General features: G+C 46.2%; 1 protein-coding gene across 1 annotated transcript; it reads left to right on the top strand.

The window, feature by feature from the left end:
• Nucleotides 1–598: 598 nt before the first annotated feature.
• MGST2 (microsomal glutathione S-transferase 2) lies at nucleotides 599–10,907 on the top strand. The gene is made up of 5 exons (XM_082760054.1): nucleotides 599–706; nucleotides 4,416–4,515; nucleotides 5,696–5,766; nucleotides 7,325–7,406; nucleotides 10,660–10,907. The coding sequence occupies exons 1-5, from the start codon at nucleotides 652–654 to the stop codon at nucleotides 10,790–10,792; spliced, it is 441 nt and encodes a 146-aa protein (XP_082616180.1). The 5' UTR covers nucleotides 599–651; the 3' UTR covers nucleotides 10,793–10,907.
• Nucleotides 10,908–12,894: the final 1,987 nt, after the last annotated feature.

The raw sequence follows: 12,894 nt of genomic DNA, 5'->3' as shown, positions 1-12,894 counted from the left end.
AAAAAATCCTTGAGAGAATCCCTCCTCATTTTAGTCCCAGGCATAAACTCTAGGAAACATACTCCAGACAATAAAACAAGGGGAGATTTTTCTCTCTCAGTTGTTTTACCCTTTGAACTACCCTGAGCGATTTCCTCCTGCGCAGTGACTGTTTGTAAGCGGCTGTCGTGTTGCCCACAAGAGCCCAAGTTGTACACATTCAGCAAAACCGTAAATCAAGGGTAGGGACAGCACAAAGCTGCGCTCCCCCACCACATCTGCACCTGCTCCTTTAGGGCAGCACCACCGGGGATGGATGCAGACCTCGCTGTGCGAGACCCTGTACAAACAGGGAACAAAGTCTGCACCCCCAACGAGATTACGACTGAAGTCTGAGACCTAAAAGAGCAGCTGAAGCCACAGAGGCAGGCAGGGCTGGTTTTGTTCTCTCTGTGCCTTCACGCAGGCAGAACCGCCTGGCTGCATTTCAACTTTTTCCATGGCAGAAAAATGGCTGTAATTTTGCACTCATTTTAAAAAGCCGGGCTATTTTGTTTCCTTTGTTGTGGTGCCGAGAAGCACTGCAATTCCCCACCTGTTGTTGCTCCTTATTGCTCACTCGAGCTCCCTCCCCTACACACACCCTGCTCGCACGCGGAAGCGGCCAGAACCATGGGGGACTTCACCTTGCTGGCAGCTGTCTCCCTTCTCTCTGCCTTCCAGCAAAGTAAGATTTGCGGGGCTGCAGGGCTGGGGCTTGGGGAGGTTTCCGCCGATTCTGGATGTCTTGTGGTGACAAACCGGTTGTCCTGTAACTTTAATTCCTGGCACCTCCTAAGTTGCTTCTCACTGGGGCACTGTTTGCCCTTTCTGTAGCCTGAGAGGGAGTTGGCTCCGTGGGACAGATTACTTTTCCCCTTGGGGAAAAGTAATTTATTTTCAGGTCTGTTTTGTTTGCTGACTCTTTGGAATCGTGCTATTGTGAGAGCTCGCAACTAGCTGTGAAGTTACCCAACAGCCACGTTGTGTCTTGGTTTTGATTCTTATTTAGGCAGCTGTGCAACCCAAAACCTCAAAAAGTGAGAGTAAATTTGTCAAATCAAGTACACCACCTCTGGACTGAAAGCACTGCACAAACTGTTGCCTGGAATAGCCAGACACATGCTAAGTATCCAAAAGGGAAGAGGAAAGCAAACCTTTACACCAGGCAGCAAGAACAGGAGGTGTTCTGCAGTACATCCTCCCCATTACAAGTCTATTTGGATCTTAAAGAAAAATTTTGTCCCCTGCTGATATACCTCGAGAATCAAGGACCAGGAAAGAAGCAGGCAAATCTGCAGTGCTCTTTTTGATGGGCATCTCTCACGTAGCTGTGGTAGCATTTTTACTTCTTGTATTTAATTTCTTCTATATATGTTGATTCATATAGTTGTGTTTACATCAGGAATCATGATGTCTGAAGGCATTTGCAGTATACTAGGATGCGATTAAGAGCAAGTTAAAAGTAATCGCTATATCTTTTTTCCAAATACCTATAGCACTGCAACTTAATGAATGCAATGTGATTGTTTGTTCTGAAAGCCTCAGCTGCTGAAGTAACACTTGCACCTTAGCAGGAAAAAAAAAATAGCCTGAGAACGTGACCCCTTCTAGGTTAAAAAAAAAAAAAAAAGTCCAACACAACAGAAAGCAAATAGAAAGCACTTTAAATTTACATTCTTTTTCTGTCATCAGATCAGCTGCAACACTCTTGTGATCTGCACAAAACATTGCTATTTCTGGCTGCTGGCAGTATCTACCATCAACTTCTGTGAAAGCTCAACTTGCCTGCCTTAACTTTTAACATAGAAGTGTTAAGAGTTAAAAACAAAAACACACATTATCTGGGAGCCTAGTGCATTTTGAAAACACAATGAAATATGCAGATACCAAAAGGGGAAAGGGAGGTAGAAAATACATTCTTTCTTGTAATGTTTAGTCCATATTAGTTACTCTAGTTAAAATCACTGAAAAGCCAGGATCACCTGGATTTCAATTTACACATTGGGCAGTCCAACATCAAGCCCAGAGAGAAACCTTTGTAAGAACCTGATCTGCTAATCTGATTTAAATCACAGTGCGGTTTACTTTTAGCATGGATAAACCAACACAGATCAACTACCGTGAGCTCAGCTGAATGCTGTGAAGCTGGTAGTGTAAGCATGTGCTATAACCAGCTCATGTAAGGGATGGGATGCAGTGCGGAGCGTGACCAATTGCTGCGAACAAAACGCAACACGCACAGTGCTTAGTGCTCTGCTTGCTCCTCCGTTTCTTCTGCTGAGCCTCTGGTCCTGAGCAAGGAAGCTGCTAATGGGCAAGACCACCTCTCTGAAGCAGTGCTCAAGTCAGGTTTCACTTAGCCGTCATCAGAGATACAGAAAGACAAGGTTTTGTGTCTCAGAACCATGAGTTATTCAAAGATTTATTTAAGTTGCAAATTAGCATGCACTATCATATACCATGATAAAAGTATCAGCCTCTCTACAGGCTTGAACACAAAATATTTGAGTAATGTTCCTTGAAAGCCTGATTTGTCCTGCATTTTTGGTGTAAAGATATTAACACAGTAACTGTAAATGCCACCTGAAAATGAAAGCAGGAAAAAAAAAAAAAAAGGCCAGCAAAGGCCAGTTGTAGATGCTTTGTAACTACCACAGGCATGTCATTTAGCCAGCTAGAATTGAACACGTCAATGGAGGGGAAGGAAAAGGCTGGGGAAATCTTTACTTCCTCCTGCTGCAATGCTTTCTGGCGTGCTCACAACAGCAGCTCCAGTGGGCGGGCAGCAGAGCTGTCCCATTGCTTTATTTTTTATTTCAGCCCTTGTTAAAACAACCACAGAACTCACGCTTGGGGCTACATCACTGCTTTCCTTTCACTGGGATGGAACTGAAAGGCAGGCTGCATTCAGGGAACAAGAAATACAGCAACAATTTCCCCCCTCAGCTCTTTTTAAGTCCCTGGCTGGCACCTGTCCTGTTCCGCATGTGGGGTTCACCTTTTCTTCTCAGGTGACAGGCATGCCTCTGCTCCCCCAGCTTGGTTTTCACTGGCACATGAGAACCCACCCGCCCCTCGCTCCCACATGCGATCTCTGCCCCTCAGACAAGCTCCTTGCTGAGCAGGCAACACCAAGGGCAGCCTGCGGGACGGCTGAGGCCAGGGTTGCACCACGGCCTTGGGGATTTGCTTTGGTTAGTCGTGCTGAACAAACAGGAACAGTTTGGCCCCTGCACTGCCTTAATCTCCTTGTTTTCCTCAGCGGGCTTATTCCGTCCAGCACCCTTTCAAGGCTTTTTTTATTTTGAGCTAATTTGGATGCAGTGAGTTGCCTTGGTTTGCCTTAGTTCCTCAGCAGAAAAAAAAACAAAATACAGTCCCTGACTGGTTTAAGGCTTCTTGTAGGGCTCAGTGCAGGCAAAAAAAAAGAAGGAACACATCGCTGGGTAAAAATGCCTTTGCTGCAAGACACTCAGACTCACCTACCACTTCTGGCTGATGAGCCAGGCAGCATTTGCCAGACACAAAACAACAACGCTTTTGGGAGTGGCAGAAGCCAAAAAGCAACTTCAGTGTTTTCCAGGAAAACACTTCTAAAAGAACTCCTGTGCTCCTGTGAGTCTCGGTCTCCAGCAAGCACACTCCCCAGCCTCCCCACCACCACGCTTCCCCCCTGGAAGTGCTGCAGGGTGGCACACTGGGATGAATCAGGCACAACAAGGAGCGTGGGTGGGAGCAGAGGAGGGCTCGCTGGATACAAATACAATGAGAGGTGCTGTAGCGAGGTGCTCTGGGGGGAAAGGCTACGAGTAATTACTTACATGTGGAGAGGACAGAAGGAAAGATACATTTTTGGGAGAAGGTAAAGATGTAAGATGTGCACAGAGCAGCACCACTGATATCCCTAGCTGTGTTTTAATGCCACTCTTCTCTGAAGGGAAGACAGAAGGCATGCTCTGGGCTTGCCTGTTAGACAGTCTTTTTAGTGAGCTCAGGTGGGTGTCTTGTTCCTGGATCCAAATAAAGTTAAGGTAAAAGTAGAGCAAAAGTTTCTCACACAGGGTGGCTATGGCATGGCTTGGAAAACAACTCCAGGTACCCAGAAACTTTTAAAGTCAAACAGGTGAGGACCACTAGCACTGAAATAGCAATTTTTCCCCTTCCTCACAAGTAAGTTACTCCTGAAGGCAAGACCAGAACTTCTGTAGGGAAAAAATAGTTTCTCTAGCATCCATCTATTTCCATCAGATGAAGCAGAAAGAACAGAAGAACAATGATTGCTATTAAAAAACGTAAAACAGATGTGTTAGAAACTCAAATGAGCTGTCTTTTTTTTTTCCCCCCCCAAAAAAAGAGGAAGCATGTGATCCCTGAGCCTTCATGTTTGCTTACAGGTCATTTTGCTTGGCTGGTGGGGAGATCGAGGATGAAGCACAAGGTCATGCCCCCAGCTGTCACTGGAGCTCCAGAGTTTGACAGAACATTTCGTGCACAGTAAGTCCTGACATCATGAAGATGATGGCAGTGAATAACAATTCAGCCCAGAAGATAAGCAAAAACACTATCTTAAGATATTACCTTTTTCGTTGCATCCTTTGCTCAGAAAATGAAAAAATAATGAACACTTTTCAAATGGCTCAGCTATTATCTTAATGATAACAGGGTACATTCAGCTCGTTTAACACAGTTCAGGTTCTGATGAAGCCAGGCAATCGGATTATCCAAACCTAAGTAAAGGCAAGGAACTAATTGACTGTAACTTACAGAACTCAGATGTTCTGGATCTAGCAAGCCATGCTGTGAGTTCTTGGCCTGTGGCTATCACACAACACATGGAAGGCAGCAGCACAGACAGCCAGCAGATAACTGTGAGGCAGCCTGTGCACAATTACAACATGCTCCTAAAGGGCTTCAGCTGGTGATTAGCTAATGACCATTCACAAATATATGTAACGTGGTGTTATTTCAAACAATGCCTTCTGAAGCAACTGTAGTTGTACCGGGTGACAATAACAACAAGATGTAGAATATATTAAATATTAGATAACAGAGCGACAGACACAGAAGGTTGCCTAATTCATTAACAAGAAGCTCATTCAGAACAACCAAGAAAAGAGGTCCCAACAAAATACTGGCATGAAAACTGATGATGTTAACAAATAAAACCCCTATTGTCCTAACCACACGAAGATCCATCACATGCTGCCTACGCCCGGTAGCACTTCATAAAGGCACTGGCCTCAGCAGAGCAATCCATGCTGCCCACACACAGCTCCACGCTTCCTCTCACAGCCCTGGGAACGCTGACCCACACAAGTTGCATGCAGAATACAGAGGAAAGCGATCAACATCGCATCCACATGCTTGAAATCCTGCCTGCCCTTGCTGCACAGGCACTTGAGTTAGGATCCTTGGTAAGCGTTTCCACATAGCCAGGATACAGATCCTTGCTTAGGTTTAAATATACAGAAAATAATTGAAATAGTTTATATTTGTATTGAGATTACAAAGAAGGGAATTTTTAAGAGTGCCTAATTCTGGCTTGACTGTGCTCCCACTAGATTCAATAGCATCAACTTTAGTGAGAAGAAAATCATGTCAAAGCTGATTCCCCTTGAAAAATCCCACCCATCGTTCTTTTCCAGAGTAAGATTTTTTCCAATTTATTCTGCAGACAAAACTGCGTGGAGTTTTATCCAATATTCCTGACTGTCCTCTGGATCACAGGGTGGTTTTTTAACCAAGGTAAACAGTTCTTGTTTTTCTCTTGGACTGAGAAGTTTTACTTAAGTTTCTAAAATTAGTTTTATCAGGAGGTACATTATTTGTAGACATCTTTTTGCCTTCCTTTCACTTCTTACCTTACTCCAGGCTTCCTGAAGGAATGCTCAGTGCACTGAAATCCCCAATTAGTCATGCCTTTTCACACAGCCCCACCAGCTTTTACTGTTCTCTGCAAGCCAAGGAGCCATGGTACATGGCATATTTTTCATTCACAGAAAATCCACTGAAGATTTTCTGGGTGAATCATTCAGAAAAGCAGCTCCCAGATGTTTCCCACTAACGCTTATTTGCGCATTACGGGACAATCCTCACAGGACATCAAGCACAGCTATCATCCTTGGGAGGACACAGCCTGAGAAGGTTCGGGTCAGAGCACTCAGCCCTGTGGCTGGACCCCTGACTGAAGGAGATGGAGCTTGAGCCAGCAAACGAGTGGGATTTTACAACCCAGATGAGCCACACCACTGCTGGGCTGTGACTTGTTCGTTTGCTCTGTGACTTTGCACTGAAGCAGCAGCATCACCAGCCATAGCTATTGCACTTCAGCTACGCAAGGAGACTCATGAAAACCTGTTTTGCCTTCCCAAGCACCTAAGCAGGCTGGCATTTCTGTCCAAGCGTTCTGAACTCTTGCTTTGGTGCAGTGGCAAAGGGAATGCAGCTATATAGGATTCCAGTGTAAATCCAGAGTAGCTCCACTTAGCTCAACAAACTGGATGGGAGATGGTACACGTGCTCCTAGACAGACACTTGAATCAAGGAAGGCACGCGTTGCCATATGTAAGAAGAGGACTGCATTAGTCGCCCTTTTAAGTAATTTTTTCAGCTGGGCATCTCCCATAGGTACGCTAAGAGGAGCTAATCCAGACCAGAGTAACAGCTGTCCTCTGTAACACTTAGGCAGTTTGAGAGGACATGAGCAGCTTTGCCAGCACTGCGTAGTCCTGGATAGCGCGAGTGACCCGCACACCCCGCTCCATCTATCAGGCGGAGGTAGCTTCATGCTTCTCCCACAGGGAGGTCAGAAAGCTAACATTCACTACAGCTTTCTCTCGTGTCCTTGGATAAAGGCTGCTATATAAATGCAAAGCAGGTTATTAACAACATAAATAAGAAACTCTTTTCCAAAACAAATACTCCCCTTAAACATGAACTGCCATAACAATACAGAATGACAGCTGGGTCAAGCCACCGTGCTCCGACCCACTGTTCTGCCCCTGGGACAGCCCCCGAGCTGGGCTGGGGGTAACATTCCTGTCAGGTCTTCAGAGCGATTTATAGGGAATGCTGTTAGATTTTTTGGACAGGCCTGCAGCCCACCCCTACAAGCAACCCCCTGACAAAAGCCTCCTGCAGTGAGTGTTGAATACTCGCATCTCCTTCAAATGCTTTTCCTCAGCGTGGCTTCCTAGGGTATGAGGAGCTATGAAGAGCCCCCGGAGACATGCGAGTAGAAAACATAAGCAAAGCAACTGTTTGTGATCCTCATTTTCTTTCCCGTTAATCTTTTCTTTCTTAGAAGTAGCTGCAGTTCTGGGCCTGTTGTACATGTTCGCCCGCTACAAGTACTTCCACGGTTACGCGCAGTCAGTGAAAGGCAGGTAAGGAGTCACCTCACCGGCAGGTTAACAGCTCCGGGCTGCACTCTGAAGCTGGGCGGGGAGCCAAGGACTGGCAGAGAAAAGTGACTGTAATTGAATGCAACATGTGTGAAGTGCCAGCAAGAGCTCCGAGGCGCAGACCCTGGGGGAAGCAGGCTGGCTGTTGCAGCGGGAGCCTAGGTTAAGAGGTGCACATGCTCCGGGTCACAAGGGGGAAAGGTTTGGTGCCTGCCTTGTGGGTGCCTGCTTTGTGCTGAGCATGTTGGCACCTGGGCTCAGAGAAAGTTGAAAACAGGAGCAGTTTTGCAGCTCAGGATGGATGTGGGATGGGGAGACTGCTCGGGCAAGGCACACACAGTAGCAGCCTGCCTGCTGTTTTCATTTTTCCTCAAGTTGTCACATTAAGACCTTTACTCTAGCCACACAATTGCACTAAATGAAGCAAACATCTGCCCTTGTAGGCTGATGAACTTTCACCACACAGATAAGAGACGCAGCTCAAGATAAGCATAAGTTAATGAGTGTAAGTGTACAGCATCTGGTACTACGGACCCTGCTACAACAAACAGACACTGGCAGAACAGCCCTCCGGTGCACAAGCACACAGACAAACACACGATTTATTTCTTGCTTCATGGAAGCCACTGTCCCGCGTTATGTGTTCAGACCTAAGGCTCCTCTTACAACACATAACAATCATGAGAAGAGGCTAGCACAATACATGCTTGTCATAAAAGTCTTGGGCTCTATGATTCTAGAGAGAGATGCAAAACAATCAGACTGCAAACAGCACTTTTTGGGTAGTGAGTAGCCCTGCAGCAGCAAAGGCTGGGCTGTGGGGCTACTTTCCACAGTTTGTATACAGATGTTGTCAGTCTCTTCATGACAGCCTTCACCAATCCCTTATCCTCTTTTGAGGAGCTGTTACTTAAGAATGAAGCTGTTTTCCAGAGCTTTTTTTTTTTTTTTTTAGTATACAGAGATAACTCTTTATCTCCTAGTAAGAGATGCAGTGAGCACCAACCAGAAAACCAGCAACTATCAAGGAAATCTGGGGAACAGAGCCCTCAAAATAAGTGGGAAAAAGACAGCAGAAGGGATTAGATAAATCAAGACATTAAGAAGTCCTTTGTTTAAAAAAAGCTTTAAGAAATCTTTCCCATTAGGCCCGAGAGTGATGAAATAGAGACTCATCCTGCCAAGGAAGCCTAAGAACAGTGGTTGGCTTCATTATTAGACAGACTTGACACCTTGGTGAAACCCTGATTTCTTTGCATTGGACAGAAGGGGCTGACAGTCAGTGCGGCAGCCCTGGGAAATGGCTTTGCTTGTGCTAACCCCCAGCAGGTGCTTCTGCACCAGTGAGGCGTGCAGGACTGTGCCCCAGCACACACCATGTGCCTCCAGCAGGCCTTGCAGCACAAAGGTAATCGGCCTGCACACCAAATCTCAACTGCAATCACCAACTGCAGGCGTGGCAGTTAAAGACAAACCTGCCGACGTGGCCTGAGCTCAAGGAGCTGGTTATGACACATGTAAGTGCACCAGGCTACAAGAATTGCAGTTCAGTTTTGCCAGGGCTGGATTTCTAAGCACATGAGAGCTAAGTGCACCTTCTACTTGGTTTCTGCGCCGGACAGGCCCTCACCATTGAGCTGCATCCCTTTCCTTCCCTCCAGCTGGCTCCAAGAGATGATTAGAAGGCTAGGCTCAAGACTTTTTTCATGCTCTTCTGACACTGAGAACATCTCATACTTCACCATTTTCTCATTTGCATTTAGACATTGCGTGTACTGAAAAGCTACACGTCAAGACTTTAGACACCAGTGGGGTTCTGCAGGTATGCATATAGGGAGCTATAAACAGAAGGCTGATGAGTTCCTCTGACCTCTCTCCTACGCTTATGAGATGGGATTGTCATCGTAGACTTTTCCTTGCCTGCAGAGGCCAGTCCAGCAGCAACTCCCACAACATATCTACTGGGCCAGAGCCTGCACCAAGGCAGCTAAGACTGAGCCCAGCAGAGTATGCAGAGGAAGGTTCCTGTTGTCATGTGCCTGTCAACACCTCTGCTTCAGGGCTGAGGTGCTCTCCCAGACTCCTGTGGGGTAGTTTGACATTTCAGAGTCATAGAATGGCTTGGGTTGGAAGGGACCTTAAAAGCCACGCAGTTCCAACCCCCGCCAAGGGCAAGGACACCTCCCACTAGACCAGGTTGTTCCAAGCCCCGTGATGGGGCATCCACAGCTTCTCTGGGCAACCTGGTCCAGTACCTCACCGCCCTCAGAGTAAAGAATTTCTACCTTATATCTAATCTAAATCCATCCTTTCTCCAGTTTAAAACCCTTACTCCTTGTCCTGTCACTACAAGCCATTTTAAAAGAACTCACCCTATCTTTCTTGCAAAGCCCCTTGAAGTATCAGAAGGCCACTATAAGGTTTCCCAGAACCTTCTCATCTCCATGCTGAACAACCCCAACTCCCTCAGCCTGTCTTTGTAGGAGAGGCACTCCAGCCCTCTGATCACCTTCGTGGCTCTATTCTGGATCTGCTGTAACAGGTCTGCTTCTTCCTTGTGCTGGGGGCCCCAGACCTGGATGCAGTACTCCAGGTGGGGTAGGAGAGTGTCTCAAGAGAAGAATAGAAGAGGCGACTCACCTCCCCTCAACCTGCTGGTCAGGCTTCTTTTGATGAAATTATTTTGGTACAGATAAACTAATCTGACCCCCATCCCCAATGAGTGTCCTAATAGCCAAGTTTCAGGATCACACCCTTCCTTCCCAGTTCAAAAATCCATCTTCAAGGCAGAGTGATAACCAAACCAGACCTCCCAGCTCAGTGGAGAATCTGACCAACAGGTGCTGATACAACAGACATGCACACCTCTTTCTCCTCCAGCCCTAACATCTTCCCTCCCACGCTCCTAAATCTAATGTTGCAGTGAGGTGCTCATGCTTGCTTGTGGCTCTCCCTATAGGTGCTCACATTATGTGATGAGGTAGGTCATCATGGAACAAGATCCCCCAGTGTTTCTACATATTCATGTGAAGTTGGGAAGAACTTCCCTGTAGACATTATTAGGAGTCTTCCCCTAGCAAAAGTCACATGTGGGAAAGGTTAATTACCAAAACACTCTAAGTAATGATCCTCTCTGAGTGTAAAGAGCTTTTCTTAACTGAGTTGGGCAAGCAGCAAGTTTCACTGTAAACACACCATGTACAGTTTGTAACACTATTTTTCTTTCTACTTCTAGGTTAACAGGTTTTTATTTGAATTTGATAGTTCTGACTTGCTTGATAACCCTGGGTGCAGCTGGGATTGTCAACAGCTTTCTGGATGAATACCTGAACTTCAGAATCATGAAGAAATTAAGTAAAATGTTCTGAAGACTCTTTTAAAAAGAGAAGATAAGTAGATAATGCAGATGGTTTCCCTGGACACAACAAAGATAAGGTGCATGTGAATAAAGTATCACAACTCTGTACTAGCACCCCATTGCAGTGTAAAATGCATGCTTTTTCTGAGCCGTTTATGCTTTCTTTCTTCCCTGTGCTGTTGAAGAAGAGTCATAAAGACAGATTGGCATGTCGCACCTGCATTTTCAACTACATGCTCTGATTTCCCATACAGTATTGTAAACCCTAAACAAATTACATAGGGAATTTATGGTTTTAGCTCTAAGAAACTTAGATCCAACTGGCACTGCAAGCAAGAGCCCATCTTACCCAGCATCCTTCGGCCTTCTCAGTGCCTCCAGTGTAGTCCTCCTTCACTCCTCTTCATTTTCACCAGCAGTGCCATCCATTCTGCACAAACATAAGAAAATGATTTGATGCACTATGCTGCTGCAAGGTCCCAGCTTTGCAAGTATATCCAATCCCACTGCAGGAGGCTGCTTAAGCATATACTGAAACACTGCTTTCTTCAGCAAGACATTGAAAGCTGCACTTGACCCTACACTTCTGCGAAGGCCTTTTGATTTTATACACACATTTACAGTTCAGCACATGCTCAAACACCGTTCTGGTAGAAGTGGGGCCCTCCTGTAGGCAGATCCCAGCTCTCACACAAAGCCTCTCAAGACAGGCTGTCCCCACAATGTGCCACTTGCAGGAGGGAGACCGAGCCCAGACAAAGAGAAGGCACAGATGCTCAGCTAACAATTGGGTCTCCTTCATTGTCTCCCAGGAGGGCACAGATGGCTGGGGTGTGGGAAAGATTAAACCAATGTCCCAGCATGGCCAAAGTCCTAGGAAACAAAGTGACAATGAAAAGCAAACTGACTATGAAAACAGCTTTCTGCTAAGAGAGGGGGGGGAAGTCATGGCTTAGCACCAAGGGCTTAAAGTCTGCTGATGACAAATTTAAACTGTGTAGAAGAACAGAGATGCAAAGACCATAACTGACTGTCTTGGTAGCTCCTGATAATTCAAACTACACAGGGAATGCTGAATATACTCATGCCAGCTACAGCCAGCAAGCTGAAGCCTTCCCTGCTATGCCTCTGAATATAGAATTTGACCAAAAACACTAACCATGTTTACAGCTCTGTTCAGGCAGGCCTGTACAGAGAACACAGTCTTTCTGAAAATCTGCAAGGGTTGATAACCCAAGCCCAAAATAATCGAGTGTGGGATCAGGTTCCCAATAATCTTCCACATGAAAAAAAAGTAGACACATTGCATGTGCAGAAGCTAGCACTTCACAGTCGCTCTAACATGATTAAGGTGCATAATTTAGTACCTGCGTGTGGTAAAGGCCAAAGTAGCATTAGAAACAATAAAGGAAACAAGTAGATAGGTGTAAGACTGGGGGGCAATACAGGCTGTTGAGGGGAGAGCAGATCACAGCAGTGAACAGGCAGCTCACTGGCACTTGGGTACAGGGAAAAAGCAAAACAGGACCAGGTTCAACAACCACAGTGATCACTGGGAATGCTTCCATTTACTGTCCTCCCATGGGCAGAAAGGCAGCAAACCCTCCTGCCAGCGAGGCCTCAGACAGTGATGGGCAGCAGGAATCGCTGCCACCTTAAGGAAAACCAGGACAAAGCTCCAAATCACCCAACAGGCCTGAAACACAGATTACAGGAGGCCCAGAGGTTGCTGATAGTTTCAGAAGCAGACATCTGAGCACTATTCCATTCAAAGCTTACCTGTTATAATGCCTGCCATGTTTATGGATAGCTTCCCATAACCCATCTACACCAGAAAGGAACAAGCTGTTGTCACACAGAGACAATTTCACATGCCCAAAGCCACAGGGTGAGGCCACAAGGTATCATCTAGCAGCACAAAGCTGGAGTGCAACAGGGTCAACAGGAGCCTCACCTGCTAGGAGATGCATTTAAAACAGCAAAGGTCTGACAGGAAAGAGAGAAGGGGAACCTCACCTTGAAGTCTTTACTTGGAGCCCAGCCATACACGCTGCCCAAACCAGCCAGTCTTCTGCAAGCTGCGCATAGAGCACCCCATCTGCCGGGACCCTC

The sequence above is a fragment of the Aythya marila genome (genome assembly GCF_965140915.1).
Source record: "Aythya marila genome assembly, chromosome: 4".
Classification (NCBI taxonomy): Eukaryota; Metazoa; Chordata; class Aves; order Anseriformes; family Anatidae; genus Aythya; species Aythya marila.
This window is presented reverse-complemented; position numbering and strand designations above follow the sequence as displayed.